We start from the raw sequence: 25951 nt of genomic DNA, 5'->3' as shown, positions 1-25951 counted from the left end.
TAGAATAAAGAATATTACCAGAAAAAAAGAGGAATATTAAAAATTACAAAGTAAGGCTCAATTACAGTACCCCGTTTATTTTCTTCATAAAATATCACTACACTTTATCACTACCTTAAACGACATGCCACTCATTTCTGTACTTATTTGTGATCTCTCTCCTCTCGTTAGACATTACAATAGTCTCTTGGTTTATGCACAGTTCCACACTTGCTTCTCAAGCCTTCCTAGTCAATTGTACAAGTTGTTCCCTTTCTTTCAATATTTCCAATATTTCAAATACTTCCATCCCTTTGCTTAAAATAGAGGAAACTTCTGTTGTTTGACAGATAAATAAATAACCAACCTAGCTCAAACTTAATTAATCCCAGAATTTTTCAAAAAAATTTTCTTATAAAGTCATTAAATTTTTTGGAAAGTGGTAATAAATTAGGTATCAGTTAAAATGATAGAAAACAAGCTATTAGGAAATTGTTACCAAAACTGTTATTTTCCTGTTTTTTGGTAGGTATTTTTTAAAAAAAGATGAAGTATGAATTAAATATGTATGTTCAGGCAAACTGTTCTACCTATAAAATTACAGCTACTTTAAATTGAGGAAAATGCAGATAGATGAATATTTAGAGAATGTCTATACTGCATGAAAAATATTCACTGAACAAAAATCCCAATTTATATCTTTTGGTTGCACCTTTTTGCTTTTACATTCATTTGGGAAATTGGTAAATTAGTAAAAAATAATCTACCAATATTTTCATTAGGCCCTTTGTGATCTTTAAACCAAGAAGACTAATTTGATTCACAGGATATTTCCCACATTTATATTATTGATGCCCAAAAGTTAGAAGAATAAACACGGCTCCACTTTGACCTATTAATCAATTGTAACATTTGGTTATACTACATGATTATGCAACAACAGCCAAAATAAAGCTGTGAGGAATAAAAATTCTGAAGTCAATGACCTAAAGCTTACTAAACAAGGAACATTGTTCAGTTTAAATATTAGATGAAAAATTCATTTTGAATAAAACAGAAACATTTACAACTAAAAAGCATTCTTTCAACTGCAGTTTAAAAATACTTTTTTTGCTGGCCATACAAACCATCATGGGCTCATTCGTTGATTTTAAATACTAGTTTATGTTAACATGGGTATACTTTACTTGTAGGGTTTTTGTTTTGTTTTTTAAATTGACGGTAGAAGCGCTTACCATTGACACAGCTCCTTAGGTCAGGGTGAGCATTAGTTGACTGACGTGCAGCGGTGAATAATCCAGCTCGAAAAGAGCCAAGACAACCTGTAAATAAAAACATACTTAATCTTCTTAGAGTAGACACACTTGATCTGAAATCATGGTAGAAATTATCTCAAGAGGTAGGATATTTATGCTCCTGTGGATTCACAAAATTCAGTATTCAAAACGTTAACCCTAAGTGTTTTCATCTACCTTTGTGAAAAATTAAAAATCTGCAAGATTATAATAAATACAGAATCATGAAAAATAGGTTTGTGACAGCCTCTTCTCTCTGAAGAAGAGCCTTAAAGCCAGAAGTGAAAAAAACCTCGGATTAGCAGGGAAATTTATTATCACATTAATCTATGTTTTTAATTCCATAGCAGAGATGTAATGTTATCCTCAAATCTGTAGACCAGCGCCTGATTTATAAAGTATATATAATTAAGTCAGTAGAATGAGTCAGTGTTTCTAGTTGCTGTAGGCAACTTCCAATTTTTTTAATGTTACATGGAGACTAATACAATAATATTTGTACAATGCCTCAATACTACAAAGCAGGTTTACTTCATTCCTTTCATTCTTCACAACAATCCTGTGAAATTAGATATTGTAACCTGGCAGATATTGCTAGCAAACTAAGAAATAACAGCTGAAATAATAGAGACGAAGTACTAGGGACTTTAAAGTAATTAGGAGACACTTAGTGCCAAAAATATAATTCTTGATAGCCAGTGAAGACATTATATGTATCACTTCATTGTTCAGATAGTCAACAACTTGCTAAAAAAGGTGGTGTTTTGGTTAGCTTTTGATGAGTATCAAACAACTTCCAAAATTAGTAGCTTAAATAATCGCTCTATTTTTCTTATGATTTGTGGATCAAATATTTGGGAACAGTTTGGTTGGGCTGTTTGTCTCTGCTCATAGGGAGTCAGTCAGGGTGGCTGGAGCTGGAGGATCTACTTCTAAGATGGTGCTCATGCTTCTTGGCATGTCTCTTTCCACATGGTCTATCATGTTTCAGGAGTTCCCGATGTAGTTGAGTTTTTTTTAGGATACTGTCCCTAAAGTAGCAATCTTTCACAGCAGGTAGCTTCAAACAAAGAAAGCAGAAGCTGCCAGGGCAGTTAAGGGGTATTGTATCACTTCTACCACATTGTATTGATCAAAGCAGTCCCAGGGTCTATCCAGATTCAAGGGGGTTGGAAGGGAGACAGATTCTACCTCTTCATGGCAAAATGACACTGTAAGAGTATGTGGGATGGGAGATATTTTTGTGCTATCTTTGGAAAAATGCAATTTGTCACAGATTCAAAGGCTCATTTGAAGTCAATATGTGTTTAAGTTTCCTGTTGCTACTGTGACAAATCACCACAAATTGTGCAGCTTTAGAAAAACAAATTTATTGTCTTATAGTAATGGGTCAGAAGTCTAAAACAAAAGTGTCAACAGGGCTTCATTATTTCTGGAGACTTCAAGGATGAATCTATTTCCTTGTCTTTTAGCTTCTAGAGGCCATCTGCATTTTTTGGCTCCTGGCTTCATCCTTGCATCACTCCTAATTGCTGTTTCATTGTCACATATGCTGCTATTGACTCTGATCTCCTGCAACCCTCTTATAATGAACCTTATGGTTATACGGGGCCCTCCCAGATAATCCAGTACAATGTCCCCATCAAAAGATCCTTAACTTGGCCGGGCGCGGTGGCTCACGTCTGTAATTCTAGCACTCTGGGAGGCCGAGGTGAGTGGATCGTTTGAGCTCAAGGAGTTCGAGATCAGCCTGAGCAAGAGCGAGATCCCATCTCTACTAAAAATAGAAAGAAATTAATTGCACAGCTAAAAATATATAGAAAAAAATTAGCCAAGCATGGTGGCGTGTGCCTGTAGTCCCAGCTACCTGGGAGGCTGAGGCAGGAGGATCGCTTGAGCCCAGGAGTTTGAGGTTGCTGTGAGCTAGGCTGACGCCACGGCACTCTAGCCTGAGCAACAGAGTGAGACTCAAAAAAAAAAAAAAAGATCCTTAACTTAATCACATCTACAAAGTGCTTTTTGCCATTTAGGTAACATTCACAGGTTCTGAGGATTAGGACATGGATATCTTTGGGGAGTCATTATTCAGCCTATCATGGTAGGTTAGAATATTTTCCCATAGAGACAATAACTTACAGATCATGTGGTATTTCTGGAGCCCCTCTCCTGGTCTGTTTTGTGTTGCTATAACAGAATACAATAGACTGGATAATTTGTAAAGAAAATAAATTTATTTCTCACAGTTCTGGAGGTTGGTAAGTCCAATATCAAGGTGCCTCAGCATTTGTTGAGGACCTTCTTGCTGTGCCTGTGAATCTTTTTATGGTAGCTCCACTCCTACATCTCCACTGGGCATTGCCCTAGGGAGGGCTCTCTGCAGCGGCTCTGCCCCTGCAAAAAATCTTTGTGTGGGCCCCCAAGGTGGTCCACCATATCCTTTGAAATTGAGGTGGATGCTGCCCTGGCCCCATAGCTATTGCATTCTGTGCACCTGCACAATTAGCACCACAAGGACATCACCACTGTTCATGGCTTGTACCTTCCCAAGTGATGGGTTGAGCTGCACCTGGGCTCACCTGAGCTACGGCTGGGACGGTTGAGCAGCACTGCACTGAAATTCAAGGAGCAGAGTACTGAGGCAGTGAATGCTGAGGTCCCGCAGGCAACTCTATGAAAACCTTGCATCAAGGTCCTGCTCTGGGCCAGTGATGAGAGGGGAAACCTTGAAGATTTCTGAAATGCCTTTGGGGTCCTTCTACCCTTGTCTTGATGAATATCCCATGGCTCCCTTCTGTCCATGATAACCTCTTTGGCAAATATTTACTTAGCCCTGTTCTCCTTGGTTTGTTCTCCTAAAGACACCTCTTCGCCCTTTAAATGGATAGGCTGTGAGTTTTCCAAATCTTTTCACCCTGCTTCCCTTTTAATTATAAATTCCATCTTTAAGCATTTCTCTCCTCTTGCACTTTATTATATGCCATTAAAAGTAGCCATGCAACTCTTTCAATATTTTGCTTAGAAATTTCTCAGATACCTTTGTTGAGCACTCTTACATTCTGCATCCATAAAGCCTCAGGCATGGACATAATTCAGTCCAATTCTTTGCCACCTTGTAACAAAGATGGCCCTTACTCTAGTTTCCAATGCTTTGTTTCTCATTTCCATCTGGGACCTCATCGGAATGGCCTTTACCATCCATATTTTTACCAACATTCTTATCATGACACTTAAGTAATCTCTAAGAAATTCCAGACTTCCCCTCCATTTCTTCTCTTCTGACCCCTCACCAGAATCACTCTCAATTCTCCATTCATGGCAATCTAGGCTTTTTCTAGCCTGCTCTTCCAAATTCTTCCAACCTCTAGCCATTACGTGGTTCTAAAACTACTTTCACATTTTCAGGTGTTTGTTACAGCAACAACCCCATTTCTGGTACCAATCTTATGTCTTAGTCTGCTCTGTGCTGCTATAATAGAATACCAGAGACCAGGTAAAGAAATTTATTTCTTATAGTTCTGGAGGCTGAGAAGTCCAACATTAAGGTGCTGGCAACTGATGAGAGCCTTCTTGCTGCATCAGCCCATGGTGGAAGGTGGAAGGGCAAGAGAGTGCAAGAGAAAGGGAGGGGAAGGGAGCCAAACTTGGCCCCAGTAAACTGAACTAGTTTTAGGTCTTGAGTAGTCTTACCTTTGTACATTTGTCCCTCCTCTTGAATCACCCACCCGCAGACTCAGCTTAGTCTGTTGTGAAGATTTCATTAGGATTACTACTTTTGAGACAGCCTCATTTTGCACCTCTGGAAAAATCTGACAGTGAACAGGCAAAATTTGAAAGTTCTGAAGCTGGAGGCCCTAGTAATAAGTTTCATATAGTGAGCAGGACCCCAGGCCAGACTACAAAGTAGGCTTAACCCAAAATGCACATTATATATAGGTTTATACTAATACGTGTGATGGTATTTCTATGAAAAAGTACATTTAGAATTACAGTATAGAGAGCCAGCTGCATGGCTACTCAAAAGCAAAGCAATATAGAACTTTCATCTTTCCACTTCATTTTCTTACTGCACAACAGGAATGGGGAAAATTAAGGAAAGTGAGCAAGAAGGTGAGAATTGGAGGGAGATGGCCATAGCTTTTGTAACCTGAAGCAGAAGTTCCCACAAGACAAGGGATTAGAAACAGCAATTAGGGCCATCAGGGAGAAAAGACTAAGAAACAGGCACTTTCAGGAGAGGTTCCAGTGGTCGTGACAGAACATCCTAAGAAAAGATCTTGGTCTAGATTCTCACAATCATTACCTTTTATTTACTCTTTTTCTCCATTAATTTTATTAGGGATTAAACTATTTCATTTCCTTTTGCCACTTGCTATAGGTATCACTGTCCTAGTTATTTTGGTTTGTCAATTCTAAAAAAAAATAAATAGTTCAAACAGCCATTGTTAATACTTGAACACAAGACTATAGTGGAGCCAGAGTCAGGTGAATTTTTCTTTTCCCCAAGAAACTACTTTATAATCCTCTGTCTTTAAGTTGCAGAAGAGGTCATGACACACAAAAAGTCTGAATGTTGGCTTATTCGACTTCACCAGCAGAAGACTAAGATACTCATGTTCTCCCTTTAATAATACATTATTATTATTTATCTTTGAAAAGCCCATCACTTGCTTTAAAATATATATATACACAAATATATATTTCTTTCTATTTCCACTTCCGTTCACTCTGTAGGCAATGATTCTAATGGGTTAATGTGTATTTTTAAAATTTGTATGTGTTCTTATAAACTACATATTTGCAATTTTGTGTCCACGAATTTTTTCATTTCTGTAAATAGTTTCATATTATATGTTCTATTCTCTAACGTTTTTAAATTCAGCACTGTATTTTTATGATCTGTCCATACTGCTATACATAATTTGTTGTGTCTAACTGCTAAAATTATTCCATAGTATTCAACCACTATCTTACAGTTCTCTCTACCTGTGAGAGATACTCAGATTGCCTGCAATTTCTCACCTCTACAAGCAGTGCTGCAATGAATATCCTCATGCATGTCTCGTTAATATACACATGAGAATTATTGGAACAGACACCCAGGAGTGGAGCTGTGGGATCATTAGGTAGGCATATACCTAATGGCTCTCCAGAGGTGCATTCCCACCAGCAGATCATAGGGATTTCTACATTTTTCTAATTTTTTCTTTTTTTTGATACAGGGTCTCACTCACCAGTGAGTGCGGTGGTGCCATTATAGCTTACTGCAATCTCCAACTCCTGGGCCCAAGTGATCCTCCTGCCTCAGCCTCCTGAATAGCTGGGATAAGTCAGCATGCCCCGCTTATTTTTCTATTTTTTTCTGTAGAGATGTGGGGTCTTGCTATGTTGTCCAGGCTGGTCTCAAACTCCTGGGCTCACACGATTCTCCTGCTTTGGTCTCCCAAAGTGCTAGGATTACAGGGGTGAGCCACTGTGCCTGGCCTCTTTGTAATATTTGCCAGACTAATAGGTAATAAAATGATATCTCATATTGTTTTTCTGATTTCTAATGAGATGGAGCACATTTTCATATCATTTTTTAAATTTGGGGGTTTTTACTTCTGAAAATTTTCTCTATTTTTTTAACTACTTTTCCATTGGCACTTATTTATTGTAACTGTGGATTTGCAGAAATTTAAACATTTATAAATATCATCTCTCATTTTGTCATCTGTCTTTTAACTTTATCTTACATATCTATCTTGTAAGAGAAGTTCTTAATTTTGTTGCAATCAAATTTATTGATTATTTTGCCTTATAGCTTATGAATTTGAAGGTTTTTATACCCATGTCATTGATCACAAAGATATTCTCATTTATTTTTTTCTTTAATTTCACAGCTTGACTTTAACATTTTTGTCTTTATTCTACCTAGAAATCACCTATACATTTGGTGGTTAGGAATCCAGATTTATTTTTCTGCTAGTAGCTGTCCACTTTTCTCAATACCATCTTCTAAACAATCCATAGTGATCTGTGCTGTCATCTTTAACAAATACTAGGTTGTCATATATACATGGGTCATTCTTTTAACTCTCTGTTCAGTTCCATTAGTCTATATGTTCTGACAATGCCATATGGTTTTCTTTTTATGGTTTTGTATTATTAATATTTGATGAGGTGTATGTAAATTTAAGAACTGATCTCTTTGTAGCATCACTTAATTCAAGATCATAAAATATATTTTCAAGATTTCAGTTCATCTCCTATGTCCTTAATTTGAACATTAAAGTTTTCTCCATAAAGATTTTATGTATTCCTAAGATATTTCTATACATTTTATGTTATTTTCTGCTATTTTGAATGGAGCATGTTTTTCTTTTCTTTCTTTCTTTTTTTTTTTTTTTTTTTGAGTTAAGGTTTCACTCTGTTGCCCAGGCTGGAGTGCACAGGCATGATCATAGCTCACTGCAGCCTCAAACTCCTGGGCTCAAGCAATACTGTCACCTCAGCCTCTCAAGTGGCTGGGACTATAGGCACTCACCACAACACCTGGTTATCTTTTTATTTTCTACTTGACTATTGCTTGTGTAAAGAACTACTACAGATTTTTATAGGATAGTCTTAGAACTACCTAAATCTCTTATGTGTTCTAATATTTTGTATATGGATTCTCTTTTTTCTAGGTATATCAATTACGAATAAAGAATTATATATTATGGCTTATGATCTATACAATCTCCATTTATTTTTGCTTTTTTATTGCATTGGCTGTAACTTCCAGTGCTTTCCTTCTTGTTCTCAACCATAAAGATCTTTCTCTCTCTGTCTCTCTGGTGTGTATCATTCAGATGACCATGCTTGCCAATTTGCCCAGCACAATTCTATTTTATTCTTTTATATCTGGCATTTATCTGGATGATAATCCTAAACCAAAGTGTTAGAATTTGAAAGATAAATTATATAGTTACTCTATATTTAACCTTTACCAAACTCAGAAACTTTTCTTATATTCTTAATTTGAAAAAAGTTTTTAATCACAATTAAGTGTTCAACTTTATCAACTGCTTTTTTTATATGAACTGGGGTAATAATATACTACTTCTATGGAGAATTCCATATACCGATAGACTTTCTAATGTTAAACCATCCTTAAATTTCTGGAATAAACCTTATTTTATCATGATGTATTATTTTTAACACACTTTAGATTAGACTGGATATCATTTTATTTAGGATTGATTAAAAATTAACATATGTTACAGTTGTTATTTTCTTATATTGTCCTGATCTGGTTTTGGAGTCAAGATTACACCAGCCTCTTAGAATAAGCTCACAGTATAGAATCTTTTTCTATTTTTTAGGATGATTTTGTAAGAGAAAAATTAACAATTTCTTTAAATTTGTAAGAACTCACCTGTAAAACCACCTGGGTCTGGGTTTGGGGGAAAATAGTGAGAAGAAGGCTTTGTCTGGGGTTGTAACTTGTTTAGTATGTATTCGTATAACCTAGTTCTTGATTGCTTCCTGTGAAATTACAGATATATTTTTCTAGGAACATACCCATTTTATCTAGGTTTCCAAATGTATTTTGGTATAGCTGTTTGTAATAATTTACGATTACCTTTTTAATACATGTTGGATTTAGACTCCCTCCCCTTTTCATCCTGTACTTTGCGTATTGGCATTTCCTTTCTTTTTTATTTTTCCTTAATTATCTTAGCCAGATGTCAATTCAACTCATTAATATTTTCAAAGAATGAGACTTTGCTTTCGTTAGTCCTCTCTTTTGTCTATTTCACTTTTTTTCTATCTCTATTATTGTTTTTTTTTTATTTTTTGTTAGTCAGTGTTTGCTTTCCTATACTTTTTTGGTTTTTTTTTCTTGATTTGAAAGTTTAGGTCACCTTTAAAGCCCTCCAATCTGTTGTCTGTCTGCTTCCTCAAGTGTCAGCACCCCAATTCCCAGCCCACACACACCAGGTCAAGCCCCATTCAGTCCACCTGGGCTTCTTATGCTTTTTTACACTTATTGTTTTTCATTTTATTTTTTTATTATTAGTGCCTAGAATCTTACTGTTTCTCTAGAGAGGATTTGAAGGGAAGGAGTCAGTAGTTTGGGATAATTCGCTAACTCAGTAGGAGCTAGAAACTAAAAATGAATTCTAATGTTCATATTCAGGCTCAGAGCTTAGTATTCTTCCCAGGAAGTTTCTCTCTCATTAATAGAATTATTCACTCTATTAGGTGATATTTTCACAGTTCTATGCAGATGGTAGAGTTATTCATCTTATTTCCTAAGGAACAAACAACACAATTAAAAACTTATGGTTTGTACAGTGAAACACAGGGGGGTTTTTTTTGTTTTTTTTTTTTCCAAATTGCATGTTTTCAAGACAGTGCATGAAATATGTGGATGGACTCAGTACTTTATGAACCCTTAAACTAAGATCAAATTCTGTCCAAAAAGTAGGGGTCACAGTTGTCTAATTTCTTTAGTGACCTTATCTTACTACAAGGAGCTCCCTGCATGAGCTGTCATAATTAGTAAAACTACTGTTAAGTTTACCAGGAACAGGATTATAAAGTTTTTTTTTTTCCCTCAATTTAGGCCCTGCCATAGGCTATAGCATATACACATTAAATGACAGAAAAGTTTAACTTAGGTAGGGCATTTTTTTTTCTCTTTTCAACAGTGGGATTCACTACATGTGCCTATATATAAGTAAAGAACAAAATATAAAATTTGAATCAAAAACCAAATCATAATAAAAAGTATATTTTTGTTTCATATGATGGGTTGATTAAATAATAATACTTTACATTAGAACAAAGTTTGACAGAGTAAAAACATCTACCTATATGCATACACTTATGTGGTATTCCCAGAGCCCTGAAGTTAGAAAATATAGTTATAATATATATTTAAAAATACAGAACCTGAAAAGTTAAATAGTTAAATAACTTGCTTAACCTGACACAGCTAGAAATTTTTAGGTCTGGGACTAGAGCCCACATCTTGTGTTTTTGTTTTGGGATTTTTTTTTTTTTTCTTACTTTGGTTTTTTATCTTGCTGCCAAGAAAGGTAGGTAAAGAGAAAAGAAAGTTAGGCAGAGCCAGAAAAGAAAAAACTGAAAGGGATAAAAGGAGACAAGAAAAATATTTTATCTAAGGAACTTCCCCAGAACACATAATGCTGTATTCAAATGTTATTTATCTTTATCTAAATGTACTCTGTGATCAAATGGATACATCTTCTGGAGTGTTGTGCCTGCAAGAACACAGCCTCATTACAAGCCCCTAAGAAGCAAAGGTTAATACTATATTTTTTAATTCAAGCTTATAATTTATAAAAGCCAAACACTGTCTATTTTTATTATAAAATATTTAAATTCTACCTAAACTGAGAAGCTGAAATAGTCTTGATATTCTGTCTTTCCTCCACTTTGGTAGTACAAAGGCTTGATTTTTTTTTTTTTGTTTTTTTAGAAATAAGGAGTCACATGTAATTTTAGAAAAGAAGAGATCTTTTTCATGGATGTATACCTATATTCCATTGCCCCTTTAAGATACGGCAGCTAAATCTTGTTGCACTTCAATATCTATAGACATAATAATATATAAATAAATAAATATCACCTCACAATTAATTTTTATAGTGTGCCCTTTCCAAATTTGAAGGAAATTATTTAAGTTTTATTAGTAGCTACAGAAGGGAGAAGGAAAGAAAAAAATGGAACAGAAGAGAAGTCGGGGAAGAAAAATTAAGAGGACTAGCATGACAAATATCTTACTGAGTGCTCTGAAAACATTTCATTGTATTATTTGCTACAAACTTATTAGGTAAATTATTTCTATCCATTTGACAAATGAGAAAACTATAGCACATGTAGTTTAATACTTAATAATTTAAATAATTTTAAGATCTGGCAAAAAAGAAATATGGAATTGGAGATTATAAAAAGAAACAGTGATAAGCCAACTAGAAGACACCCAGCAGCACACAGAACAGAGATGTAAAATGACATGGCATTCTAAAGAGAGATACCATGGAAGTGATGTCCTACAGTTGATGAGAGGGTGAACTGCAGTGTAGTATATTATAGTTGAGTCTTCTTGGCTCAGGATATGCCACAAATATAAAATTCTTATTGTATGATGATAGAAAGAAAATCAAAGAAAAAATAACTAAATAAAAACAAACAGGCCGGGCGTGGTGGCTCGCGCCTGTAATCCTAGCATTCTGGGAGGCCGAGGCGGGTGGATCGCTCAAGGTCAGGAGTTTGAGACCAGCCTGAGCAAGAGTGAGACCCCTACTGAAAATAGAAAAAAATTAGCAGTGCATGGTGGCGCATGCCAGCTGATACTTCATTACCAAAGGAGGAAAATAAAAACAAGCAAAAACAAAGATTCTGATCATCTTATACACTTAAAAAATAGAAGAGTAACCATATCAGGATCTATGGAAAAGAGCTCCTGGTTCTAAAGGGTCTTCTACCCAGTGTTCTTGGGTGCTTAGTCTGTTAATTGTCCCAAAATAAACAGAAATATAGACATGGGCTGCATAACAACATTTCAGCCAACGACAAACCATGTATACTATGGTGGTCCTATAAGATTACAACGGAGCTGAAAAATTCCTATTGCCTAGTGACATCTTAGCCATTATAAGGTCATAGTGCAGCACATTGCCTTTTCTGTATTCAGATATGTTTAAATACACAAACACTTACCATTGTGTTATAATTGCCCACAGTATTAAGTACAGTAGCATGCTGTACAGGTTTGTAGCCTAAGACCAATAGGCTATAACATATAGCCTAATGTGTAGTAGGCTATACCATCTAGCTTTATGTAAGTACACTTTACAATGTTTGCATGACAAAATAGCCTAACGATGCATTTCTCAGAATGTATCCCCCTTGTTAAGTAATACATACCATCATTTCAATGTAAGCCTCTCTAAGAACAAGGGGAAAGATCTATTATTCCTTCGTCTCATAATGGTCCTTACAATCTCCGCATGGATATTTAGAAACAAAACCAAACAAAAATAGAGCTCCTAAACTATAATTAAACCCTCAAAATTTATGAGAAATGAGTTTAATAAACCATTATTTGCAAAATTATGTTAAAAATTCTAAGCTGCATAGTTATTAATGCATATCAGAGCCCATTTCTACTTTTTATTTTCAAAGAATATTTACTTTTCATTTCAAATTGGCTAGGATGAAAGTAGGGTGGAAAGATGCATAGATAAGCAATATTTGGAGAGACAGGAACACTTCTACACTGCTGGTGGGACTGTAAGGTAGTGCAGCCTCTGTGGAAAAGAATTTGGAGATACCTCAGAGAGCTAAAAATAGAAATACCATTCGATCCAGCAATAGCACTATTAGGCATCTACCCAAAAGAGCACAAAACATTCTACGATAAGGACATCTGCACCCGAATGTTTATGGCAGCACAATTCACTATTGCAAGAATGTGGAAACAACCCAAGTGCCCGTCAATCCATGAGTGGATTATCAAAATCTGGTATATGTTCACAATGGAATATTACTCAATCATAAGAAATGACAGTGACCTAGTACCTCTTACACTTTCCTGGATTAAACTTAAGCCCATTATCCAAAGTGGAGCACCACAAGAGCAGCAGAACGGGACCCATTTGTACTCACCATCAAATTGGTATTAACTAATCAACACAAAAAAGCACATATCAGAACAACATCTATTGGATGCTGGGGAAGGGGGAGGGTGGTGGGTGGAGGGGGGAAGAGGGAGGAGGGGAGGGGTATTTGTATACACAAGGAGTGCAATGCGCACTACCCGAAGGATGGACATATTTGAAACACGGACTTCGGTGGGGGGTGGGGACCAAGGGCAACACACGTAACCTAAACATATGTACACCCATAATTTGCTGAAATAAAAAAAAAAAAAAAAAAAAATTTGGAACCTAAAGAAGGAGAGAGAGCACACCTCTGTATTCTGCGCCTACAGAGAATCCCATCAGAGAGAGGTGTACGAATTATTCTCCACTTTTATTTTTGGAAATGCCAACAACTCTCTCAAGGAATATGAATATAAAACATTTCTCTAATCACTTAAAGCAAACTGGAGCCTTGTTACCTCTAATTGATATTTAATTAAAATCATCTAATCTATTTGAATGTGGAAATACTATCTCACTCCTTGAGAGCCCAAAATCATATCCCAAAACAGAACATGGATAGGATACTGCAGGAACTGATGAAATGGTGTTATAAAGAGAGAAGCTGTTGATGATTTCTATAAATATTTAAATGATAATTATTTATGTCATAATCTCTGAAAAGTTTAGAGATCTTTCCTTTCATTAAAAGATAACCCATGAAAATTTATATACTTACAAAAAATGTCTTGGCACCTAAATATAACTGAACATTAGCCCAATGACTCTTTATGCAAAAGATATGAGAATCAAAAAGCCTCAAAGTCAAAATGCCACATGGTAATAAAAGAATCATTCCAAATTTGTCTGCATGTATTTAAATAAAAGAACATCAAAACTGCAAATAAAATGAAATCTCACTCCCAAGGATAATGAAATTATATTGGATGGAATATATGAGTAGAGAGTTGGACTTGAACATATCTAAGTTACCTTCTATTTCTAAGATTATACAATTAAGATGCTGTGAACTTACCTAAGTATTTTGGATAAAAATAATCCTAGAAAGAGAAAAAAGAAAAAATATATCTTAGCAAACCTACATTTCATTAAAAAGTTAAAACTTAATTTTATAATGTTTTTATATTAAAATGCATATAAGTTACATATAACTGTCATTTTCACATTATGATATCATATTTTTTCTACAGTAAAATATACTGAGAGAAGATGAGTAATAAAGTTAAACCAAAAATATGCTTGGGTTTAAGGCAATATTAATCACTTAAATCATGTTCCAAAAGCTTCTAATCTGAAAAAAAGTTCTATTTAAGACATTAAATATAATCATATATGCCCCCTTTTTGTAAATACTTTAATTTTTCCATAATGAATAGATACTCATTTGACACACTTTATGTCATGATGATCACCCACATCAGATTCAGTATTAACAGTTAATTAAAGCGGACATTTATTTTGTAGCATCTTATGTTCATTTAGTACTTTACTTGTAAATTGGCTGTGTACCAAGAGTTTGCCTGTATGTAAATCAGTAATTTGGACTAAGGAATGTACCTTACCAAAGGAAGAAAAATGTTAGAAATTTCTGACAGTAATTTCCCAGGCTGGTCCACAAAATCATTCATAATATATCTAACAGATATGTATTAATAGCATAAGAACACCTCATGAGAAACCCAAATTTCTGCACAAAAACCTATTATGCTTAATTTTACAACTTAGTAAGTACAGAACATATCTTCATCTAGTACAGAGTCTAAGTCCTCATTCTTTCATCCTCTCACATATAAACCTATACGACACTTACCTACTGGTTTATAAGGATGAAATCTCCTACCAAGTAATTCAGACAACAGTATTGTCTTCTGCAGAAGGAAAGCCAGGAGAATGAGCAACAACAAATGGGCTACAAAAGGTGATGATGTGATAGCGAAAGGAATATATTAGAGACAGTGGAGAGGTAAGCAACAGGGTGAAGATTGGAAATGTGCACTAGAGTATTAGGGATGTGGTCAGGAAGTGGTTGGGGTTGGGTAGAAAATGATAAATATAACAATTTTTTTTTCTTTCATTTCATTTCTCCCATTTTTGTCCTGCTGTCTCTGTCATCTCTTTCTTTTCTATCAATGAGACCAGTGTTAGAGTTAGCGGAGGGGAGGATGTGCATAAAGGAGTTTTCTTTCTTCACTATCTATTCTTCTCTCCATTGCAGTCTTCTTCCTCGCTCCTCCTTCTGCTACCTAGGGGCTACTTTGTAAAAACATATCTACAATGTTAGAAATACACACTGATGTGTTTATGGATGATGTAATAATATGGTATCTTGGGCATGCAGCTATGATTTAAAATATTCCAGAAAAACAAAACAAAAATTAGAATGGATGGGATAAAAAATGGGCAAAACGAGAATGGCAGATGGTTGATAATTGTTGAACCAGGGGTAGATAAATATATTACATTTTTCTCTCTACTTCGATATTTAAAATTTATTTAAAATTTCCGTAATAAAAAGGAAGACAACATATACAACACTATAGATATATACATATATACACACACACTATTATGTATACACTGTATTCCTTTCCCTTATGGAAATTTATAATTTTTAGTATACAATATACACACATTCCTTTTTACTATGGAAATATAAATTATGTCAAAAACACATATATAATATATATAAGGTAGATATACATTATATATGTTTCCTATGTAATAAAATTATTCTACCATATTGTGTGGAATAAAATATTTTTGTCCTGTCAATTGCATAGCCACAAAAGCAACAAACCATAGAGAGAAACATTTTCATTCGATTCTAGAGAGTATTAATAATTAATCTTTGAGTACCTTGGGATAAATTCCCTTTTAACCTATTAGAATAGGTGGAGGTAAAAGGATTAAATAGCAGCCTCAAAGAATAAGTTGCTACTGATTTGGACAAATATTCTAACCATAAACAAATGGTTCCTGCTCCTTATCTCTCATCTATTCTCATGGTCCTGGGAGCCATGGCAGAAGTATGGGAGGTACTTTGTATATGGGTTCTCCCTCTTTTGCTCTAGGTTATACAGTTCATCTCAGGAAAAATATTGGAGGTAACCCTGAAGGTTATCTGATTTGAATTCTCAAGGTCCCTCACACTAATTTTTTTTTTTTTTCTTTTTTAGACAGAGTCTTGCTCTGTTGCCCTGGCTAGAAAGCAGTGGTGTCATCAGCTCACTAAAACCTCAGACTCCCCCAGGAAAATTAGGGGGACTAAAGATAAGATCTAGGGGACCCATATTTCTTATGATATTTAGGGGTCCTTGTGATTAGATTTTTCTTGACAAACTTGGAAAATTTCATACACTGAAGATATAAATTCTAATCCTAGGACTTATTGCTTATATAAAGTCGGCTCAGAAAACTTTCCAAGGGTATACGTAATAAATTAAAGTTTACTCAGTGTACACAGTAATGAATTCTGCATTAAGCATTCACTGAGTACCTGCTACGTACCAAGCTCTGGATTAGATGGCCCTGTTTTCTAAAGCCCAGTTAAAAATAAATGCCAATAGAGAGATTGAACAAAGCATAGTGATTAACAATCCAAACACGTGTGTGTGCACGCACACACATGCACATTATATTTGAGAAGTCCTCTCCCATCCGCCTCATACTACCAAATTCTGGTGGGGAGAATATATTTACAGACCATGAGGTGAATACTATTTGTTGATAATGAAGTATAGTTGAATTACACTTTGATCAGATTATTATTGGCAATAGTATTCGTAACAAGCCCACCTTCCTTTGATGGCACTTCCTGAAATGGAAGTGGTTATGTGTGGAAGGTGATGTACAAAATCATTAACTTTAAAATGGAATGCAAGGGAACTCAAGCTGTAAATGTTCAATCTGTAATTGTGTGTCTAGGCGTGCATACTTGATAATTTCCATGGATTCTTACCGTTTCAGGGTCATTTTCAAAGATCTCTCTGGCTTCTTCTTTATTGCACAGTTCTTCAATACATTCTCTTTCAAGATTACCCTGTTTGGTCTCTTCAAGCAAAGTATTTGCACGACGTTTCCTAACAAGGACTTGTGAAGCATGTTGTTTTGACAAAACTAAAGGAAAAAATAAGTTTATATGAATAAATCTTTCATTTCCTCAACTAAAATATATTATTTTATTAAACAAGAAGAGTTAAAACCATTTTCTGCCTATGAATTTCATGACATCTAAAATCAGTATGGTTGAACTAAGAAAAAAATGTAGACATATAAGCACTTTGGTTAACAACTCGGAGATCAGGTTTGTTGTGCAGCGACGGCACTTGTATAATCTAGGCAAATTATTCATGCTTGAAGTAAAACATGCCAGATGATATGCAATGTTTACCTTATGATTACAATGGAAAGAACATCATACTAAAATGCCTGTGTCAAAAGTCATAGTCACACCATCTTGAAAACGAAAGTAATAAACTTTCTCAATTTTCATGGGAAATTTTTATGATCTTTGTGGAGATACACAAATGTGCAAGTACAGTCCAATTAGCTATTTGAGAAGTACTAGATAAGTCACAACATTTGATTATTGATACAAACAGGAAAATAAAAATTCATGAACAAATGACATTATGCAAAGTATAAAATACAAAAGGCAGAGAAAAAATTGGTAACTTTGACTTCATGAAAACTTTTAACAAGTCCAGCAACAACCAAAATAATATAAGAAATTTCAATATCAAGCAACAAATCGGAGGAAAATACTTGCATCATATAGAACAGAAAAAAATTACATACAGAATTTATAAGCTACTTTTGCAAAATAAAAACAATAAGCCAAACGATAAATAAATGTGTGCAAGGTTATATATAAAATCATTTAAACAATATAAACAAAATATAAAGAAAACTATAAACAAAATCCTATGAACTACAGAGAAAAAAGCTGACAAACATACAATGTTCAATATAATTTTTTTTGAAAAAATTAGATTTTTGTCTATTAGAGTTGCAAAAATTTAAAAGACTGATAATAACAGTTATTGATGAGGATAAAGGGAAAGATGTATTCTTTTTACACTGGTGGTGGGAATATAAATGGCTAAGCATTATTTGAAGATAATTTGGTAAGATTTAAACAACATACACTCTTCAACTCAGCAACTTTGCTTCTAACTATGTCCTACACATATGCATGTGTGCTGGAAAAGACATGGATAGAATGTTTACTGAAAGATTGTTTGTAAGATCAAAAAACTAGAGACAACCGAATTATCTATGAAGAGGGAAATGGCAGCAGCCGGGTGTGGTGGCTCATGCCTGTAATTCTAGCACTCTGGGAGGCCAAGGCGGGAGCATCACTTGAGCTTGAGAGTTCGAGACCAGCCTGAGCAAGAGCGAGAGCCAGTCTCTACCAAAAATAGAAAAAATTAGTCAGGTATGGTGGCACATGCCTGTAGTCCCAGCTACTCGGGAGGAATAGCAAATATGTGATTCTTTCTGGAGAAAACAATAACACTTTCATTGGACGATGAATACATTGTATTGATTCAATATCAAGGTCAAATGAACTTAGGGAAAAAACCACCATAAACATTTACTTCTTGGCATTTCTTCCTTACAAAATATTAAGCTTTGGAATTTAGGGCTTAACATTTCTATTTAAGAATATCTCGTTCTCTACTAGGGCCCCCACCAAAGGACACAGACCAGGTATAATAACATATACTACATTCATGTCTGTGAAAGGGGAAATTCTCACCCACCCAGGCAGAACCAAGTTGGTGGTTTAAAGGAATGTCCACCTAAGTTTATAAAAGGAAACATAATAACCTCCATTATTTAAAGATAATGAAACTCAGGTAAAGAGCATGCAATATATTTGCCTGTAATTATAAAGTTAATAAACAACAAAATCTAGGGCTAGATCACAGGCACCCTAGCACTCAGACCTGCAACCCATCCATTACTGTTTGCTGCTTCTCAGAAAATAGGGACTTGTATTGTCTCCATTCACGAGAGGAATATCGAAAGGGAAAATTGTTATACCTTTGACCTAAAGAATAATTATGCTAGCAAAAAAAGTACTTTTGTCTAAATATTTGCATCAAATTTGGATGTGTATGTTTTATTTCACCTAGGTTCAGCTCAACAATGCTTTAAATTGGCATGATACCTAATAATTTTTAAAGTGTATATTATTTCATTTGATCTTCACATGATTCAAGAAACTATAGGATAGAATTATCACCCACATTTTCCTATTCAAGAAAATGAAGCCAAAGAAGTGACACGATTTTCAATGTCACAGAGCTAGCAAGTTGTGTTAATAGAATTCAAATATATCCATTATCTTAGTCCAGTGCTCTTTTCTTCTGTGTATTGTGCCACATTGATTTAATTTTTTTCCATTTATATAGTTTTATTTGGAATATTTATATCAGTACAGTGGAACTATATTTTACAGACATTGGATTTCCTTAGTTTAGAGATCACTACTTTATTATAAAAGGGAGACATAGAAATTTTTTACCTGATGAAAGATTTCAGAACTTCAGTGGAATGGGCAGCTTCATGTTGATGTGATTTCAACAGTGATTTGGAATACTTTCCAAGAATGTCATCATCTCTAAATAAAAAATAATCCTTGTGGTCTAGAACTACTTTGGTGCCTCCATATTCTGGGAGAGGAATTTTATCTTCGACTTCATACTAACTGACTGAGTCTCTCCACCCTTTCCTTTAGGGCCTGACCAAAGAGCTACTACTGCTGCTTGCAATACTTTTCCCTGAGATTTTTCTGTAAGTATAATGACTGCTTTAGCTACAGTTTCAGCTGCTCTTTGTTCAACCAATACTCAGTTAAAGAGCAGAAGAAACTTTCTAACTGCTTGTCCTTCCACAACTTCCAGTTCTGCTGCCACATCTCAGATTCTGTTCTTGCACTGCTGCTACAAGCTGATTTAAATTTTTAAAGAATAAATTATGTGGTTGTGCAGTGGATAAGTTTGGTGTCTTAAATAAGACATTTGCTGTCCTTTATAAAATAAACCCATCCATTTACAAAGTGGCTTTTGAGGGTGTCCACTGCTTTTTGACAGAAAGATACAAACATGACATCACAAATCCAAATTAAGAACTACAGGACTGTAGAATGAGACAAGTATGTGGTTAGGAGTGCTTTTACCAGTTCGCGTTGGCTCAAAGCCTTTCTGCCCCAAAATATCCACCCTACTGGCCTGCAGGAATGTCTAAAAAGTTCCACTATTTGTCACAATAATAACCATGACATATAAGCACATAAAAACTACTTTGCATTATCTGCTTTAACTCTACTCACTTTTCTTCTAAACAGATCCTAATTTTCCATTTTCCATGAATAGCCTACAACTCAGAAAAGTCGAGTTAATTTTACCAAGTTCCCACAGTTGAGAACACAGCCAAGCCTGCCTCCAAAACCTGTTCTCTTTCTGTATTACCACTATCTCATTATTTGTTTCACTTCTTTGTATTAAGAAGTATCTCAAGGAAGTCCTTGTTTAAATCATGTTGCTTGAAAAGCGTTACATTCAGATTCAAAATTTTAGGTTATAATGTCAAGTTATGAGTCTTTCCAGATAAGAAGTATGTCTGAGTCAGCTTGATTTTTGAACTTATCTGAGTCATCCCTTCTTCAAAATAGTGACCACAGCAGGTAGAAAAATTATGACAATAATGGAACCATTGTTCAAACATTAACTAAAATTCTTTTGTGAAATTGTCTTCACAGCCTTCACATGTTCCCTTCAGTGGGGGTAAATCTTTGCTTTTTGAGTGTAAATTTGATTGTCTTATCTCCAAAAAAGCAATGTATTGTTTTGGTTTCCTAAGAGCCACTGTGATAAGGACAGTGGGGGTAGCATTGCCTCTACTCATGGGCAGATTCCCCACTGGTCAGTTCACTTCCAACTTGGCCAAGGGGAAGTCCTTTCCTCACGTCCCCTTCCCCACTTAGGTATAAAAACTTGCTGCTCTCTGTTCAGTGAGGGCAGAACCACAGATCTGCAGGTCTTCCAAAACTGATCAGTCAGATAAGGGTGAAGAGGCAGATGGAGGAGGGCTCAAGCGTAGGACAGCTCATCCTCTGAAGCGTTTCCATTTTGTTCCCTTGTCTTTCGCATAGATGGCTCTCACATTCCTCCCTCCAAAAGCTCATCTTTTTAGTTATACTTTGTCTCTCCTTTCCCCAGGCTCTTCTTATTTGGCATTCTAAGAATAAAAAACTATCTCTGAAAGAATGTATCTGAGAAGAGAATCTTTGGCTACCATTTGGGCTGGCAGAGTATTTTTATCTTTGGGCTTCCGTGTTGGATGAGGTGAGGGAAAATGGCTTTCACCGTACAAATGGAGAGAACAAGCAGATACTACTTTGAGAAATAATTGTGCCTCACATGTCTCAACTGTTGAAATGGTATGTTTTCTTCCAGCAAAGCCTGAGACAATGAAACCGCATCTAATATTAAAAAAAAACCTTTAGTTAATAATGATAAGAAAAAATATGGCTGAATATTATAAATTTTATTTAATATAATCACACATGAATTAACTGTAAAATATTTCAATTCTTTTTCATAAATATTTCTACCACAGAAGATTTCCAATTGGGAGAAGGGAGAAATTAAAAAATGTGAAGGTTGTAAGGATTAAGAAAAACCCAAGGATAGATTTTTAAGTAAGCATTCACCAGACTATATAATTATTACCAACTTTTAGAAAAGCTTGTTTCAGCTTTAAGGAAAAAAATACTATGCCTGTATGTATGTTATGCTTCTATTGAAAAAAAAAGCTTTTATTTTTCTTTAAAAAAAAAAAGAAGAACTATTACGTTTACTTTTCTCTAAATTTCACATTTTGGTTCATATTGAAGATTATGCTGCTGAACAACTGTTTCCTCTCATATTATTGTGTTAAGGGTCAGAAATGGCTAAAAAAATATTCTGTAAAGGTGAACCATGGCTCAGTCCTTCAAGAGGACTAAGCAATAAATATGCTGATGAGAAATACTTTAAGAGAGTCCAAGGTCATAAAAGATAGGTCAGAATAAGTATTTAAATCCAGAAAAGTAAAAGGGCAGAAAAAGAGGAAATGATATAAAGGTGAGTTCTAAAACATTTGGATTAGGGAAGAAAGAGCTGGTATTTATTTAGAAGTAGGAAAGCCACTGGTGGGTGGCATTAAAAAATGTGACCATTGACCCCATTCTGGAACAGATCAATAAATGAGTAGGGAAACAATGTCTGAACTGTTTAGCCACAACAGAAGTGAAATGTATCTCTCCTTACTCCAAGATTTAATTATAATTTTAATTTACAGTTCTAATTCTAGGACAAAGAAAAGAAAAAAAAGAAAAAAAATCACTGGGCCATTGTCTCCAGAGAATAAAACATGCGATTTGGTCATAGATAGAGGAAACAGTACATGTCAGCTATTCCCTCCAAAACAACAAATTTCTCTCTCTACTTAAAAGACAGGACAGCTTACTACCCAGAAAAACATTTACGTTGGCCATTTCTTTTATTTGATTTGTTCACTCTTGGTGAGTGATAAATGAAGATACTTCATTTGAAGAGATTCAAGATTCAAATTTTGGCAAGGTATGAAGAGGGAATTTTCTATAACCCTCTTTTTTTTCTCCTGACTACTACATTGCAAAGTGATTGAACTCCCTGAGGCTACAACAGGAGGGTTCTTTCATGGTGTGCAGCAAGATATTTACGTAGTCAGCTTTCCTTGTCTTCTTTATCTCCTGCCCACTAGGAACCAAAACACCATCTGATTTTGACGTCATGTACCAAGAGGTTACCGCACAGAAAATGTTTTGTTTCTGTTCTATTTGACCTATTTTGTTATAATGGCATCAATATTATTAGTTCTCTGGCCTGGGTCTGTATTTATGTTTGGAAAAGCAAAGACAAACTGTTCGTGGACATTTTTAAAAGCAACAGTAAAAGAACTGGCCTAATTCTGTAATATCTCACTTCTTGCAATATCCCCCAGATCTCTGAAATAAACAAGTCTGAAGTGTGCTTAGAGGCTTACAAGTATTCCAGATCTCGATGGCTTCCCTTTTGATTTTTAAGATACTATTTATTTTTTAAAGTGCTTATGTGGAAGTGAGATTATTTGGAATATTGGTATATCATTGAATAGATGTTTATAATTTAATACTGTTTCTAACAGCCTCTCATAATTTCCTGTTGAATATCCAAAAGGCCATGAGACACAGTATAAATCAATGAAATAAAGTCATAACTTATTAAGGAAAGGAGAGAATATGATTGGGATAAGGAATTGGGGAAAAGAAGAAAAATAAAACAAGCAATAAGAAAAGGTGTATTTAACATACAGAAATTCGGGTCCACATTTTTTTAAAAAAAGGCAGCCACAGACAAAATGAAAAACCTACCTATCTTCTTCCACATTAAGCAAAATAATAAAATAAGCATTTGTGTTCTATTTGACAAGGTATTATGGACTGAATGTTTGAGCCCCCCCTGCAATTCATATATTGAAGTCCTAACACCCAGTGTGGCTGTATTTGGTGATGGTCCCTTAAAGAAAGTAATTAAGGTTAAATGAGGTCATAAGGGTGGGGCCATAATCAATAGGATTAGTGCCCTTATAAGAAGAGGCACCAGACAGAAATACAGAAATCTCTCTCTCTCTCTCTCTCTCCCCTCCTCCACATGCACAAAGGAAGGCCATATGAGGACACAGTGAGAAGGCAGTCATCTGCAAGGCAGGAAAAGAGCTCTATCCAGAAAATGAATTGGCCTGAACCTTGGACTTTCCCGCTTCCAGAACTGTAAGAAAATAAATTTCTATCCATACAGTCTGTGGTATTTTGTTATAGCAGCCCAAATCTACTAATACAGATTTTGGTATTGAGAAGTTGGGTGTTGCTGTAACAATACCTAAAAATGTAGAAATGCCTTTGGAATTGGATGATAGATAGAAGCTGGAATAGTTTTGAGGTATACGCTAGAAAAAGCCTAGATTGTGGTGAAGGGAATGTTGGTATTAATAGAAATATGGATGTTAAAGGCAATTCTGGTGAGGGCTCAGAAAAGAGCTGAAAGCCTAGATCTACTCAGAGAATACATAAGTGATCATAAACAGAATGTTTGTAGAAATACGGACATTAAAGACCATTCCAGTAAAGTCTCAGAGAGAAATGAGGAATACGTTACTGGAAATTGGAAGAAAGGCTATCCTTGTTATAAAGTTCCAAACAGCTTGGCTGAATTGTGTTCTAGTTGTTTCGTAGAAGGTAGAACTTGCCAGTGAAAAAGACTGGATGTTTAGCAGAGGAGATTTCTAAACAAAGTATGGAAGGTGTGGATTGAGTCTTCCTTACTGCTTAGAGAAAAGTACAAGAGGAAAGAGATGAATTGAAGAGGAATTACTAAACAAAAAGAAACCAGTACTTGAAGATTTAGAAAATTCTCAGCCTATCCATCTTGTAAACAATGAGGAAGGCTGTTTTGAAAAGAAACTAAGGATGTGGCTGAACAATAATTTAATAAGGAGATTAATACGGGTATGAGCCACGGATTAATCAGCCATCTCGGCAGAAGCCAGGAATAGAGATGAGATTGTACTAGCATAAACACTGCTAGTTGGGACTAAAGAAGCAGACAAAATGAGATGAAATGAAGGAGGCTTCATTTGTTATAGCAGCCTGAGCAGACTAATACATTAGACAAGTTAGTGATTACTTCCAGCTGCTCTTTAAAGACACAGAAAGTGATGTTTATGGTTAATGATGGCAGAGAGTATTTATGTGTTCTCCCTATAAGCCTACATTAAAGTGATAGAGAATTTTTAAAAAAGGAATAACCCACAATAGTTGAGAACATGGGAAGGGTCATAGCTATATAAAGGGATTTCAACAAATTCTCCAAGCTGGAAAGCTGATGAAAATCTGTCAGTGAATAAAGGAAAGGAAGACTTGATCCAATATACACACTGAGAATTATAAGGGAAGTAAGAAACACTTTGCCTAAAGAAGCCTCAGAAGACTTTAATATGGCATTAGCAGGAGGGTGGGAGAAAGGCAACTAGAAGCAAGGGACTTGATCTGAAAGCACTGGTTTCCCCATTCCAATGTACGTGAAATAGTATATTCAGAGAGGCCCCAGTAAACATTGAATAATGTATAAATGAACCAATTAATAAATGTATAAGAACTACCTGATAATTCTCCCATTTAAAAGAAAGACTAGCAGGAAACCAGATCAATACGTACAATAGCAGAAGAAACCCATACCTGCCACCTAAAACCAACTCAGTACTGTTACTTAAGTAAAGAGACAAACAAGACTCATCAGAAATATGGTAGAAAAGGGCCAGGTGTGGTGGCTCACGCCTGTAATCCCAGCACTTTGGGAGGCCAAGGTGGGAGGATTGCTTGAGTCCAAGACTTTGAGATCAGCCTGGGCAACATAGTGAGAATTTGTTTCTAAGAAAAAATTTTTAAGGCTGAGTGCAGTGGCTCAGGTCTGTAATTCTAGCACTTTGGGAGGCCCCAAAGGCATGAGGATCCCTTGAGGCCAGGAGTTAGAGACCAGCCTGAGCAACATGGGGAGACCCTGTATATACAAAAAATTTAAAACTTAGCTGGGTGTGGTGGTGCGTGGCTGTAGTCCCAGATACACAGGGAGGCTGAGGCAGGAGGATCGCTTGAACCCAGGAGTTTGAGATTGCAGTGAGCTAAGATGATGCCACTGCACTCCAGCCTGGGCAACAGACTGAGACCCTGTCTCTGAAAGAGAAAGAAAGAAAGAAAATACAGGAAAGAAAGAAAAAGAAAGAAAAAGAAAGAAAGAAAGAAAGAAAGAAAGAAAGAAAGAAAGAAAGAAAGAAAGAAAGAGAGAGAGAGAGAGAAAGAAAGAAAGAAAGAAAGAAAGAAAGAAAGAAAGAAAGAAAGAAAGAAAGAAAGAAAGAAAGAAAGAAAGAAAAGAAGGAAGGAAGAAAGGAAGG

At 35.4% G+C, this 25951-nt stretch overlaps 1 protein-coding gene and 1 pseudogene across 1 annotated transcript in view; both read right to left on the bottom strand.

The window, feature by feature from the left end:
• Positions 1–25951, bottom strand: part of PROS1 (protein S (alpha)) — a 74949-nt gene that overhangs the window by 30026 nt on the left and 18972 nt on the right. The window contains exons 2-4 of the mRNA XM_012644332.1: positions 16890–17047; positions 13947–13971; positions 1215–1301 (exon numbers count right to left, since the gene is read on the bottom strand). Of these exons, the coding sequence (XP_012499786.1) occupies positions 1215–1301; positions 13947–13971; positions 16890–17047 (270 nt within the window). The remainder of the gene's footprint in view (positions 1–1214; positions 1302–13946; positions 13972–16889; positions 17048–25951) is intronic.
• LOC105810345 overlaps positions 19460–25951 on the bottom strand; it is a 24785-nt pseudogene continuing 18293 nt past the window's right edge.

The sequence above is a fragment of the Propithecus coquereli genome, unplaced genomic scaffold (assembly GCF_000956105.1).
Source record: "Propithecus coquereli isolate 6110/MARCELLA unplaced genomic scaffold, Pcoq_1.0 Scaffold21, whole genome shotgun sequence".
Taxonomy (NCBI): domain Eukaryota; kingdom Metazoa; phylum Chordata; class Mammalia; order Primates; family Indriidae; genus Propithecus; species Propithecus coquereli.
The sequence above is the reverse complement of the archived record's forward strand: the minus strand, read 5'-3'. Positions and strand labels throughout refer to the sequence as shown.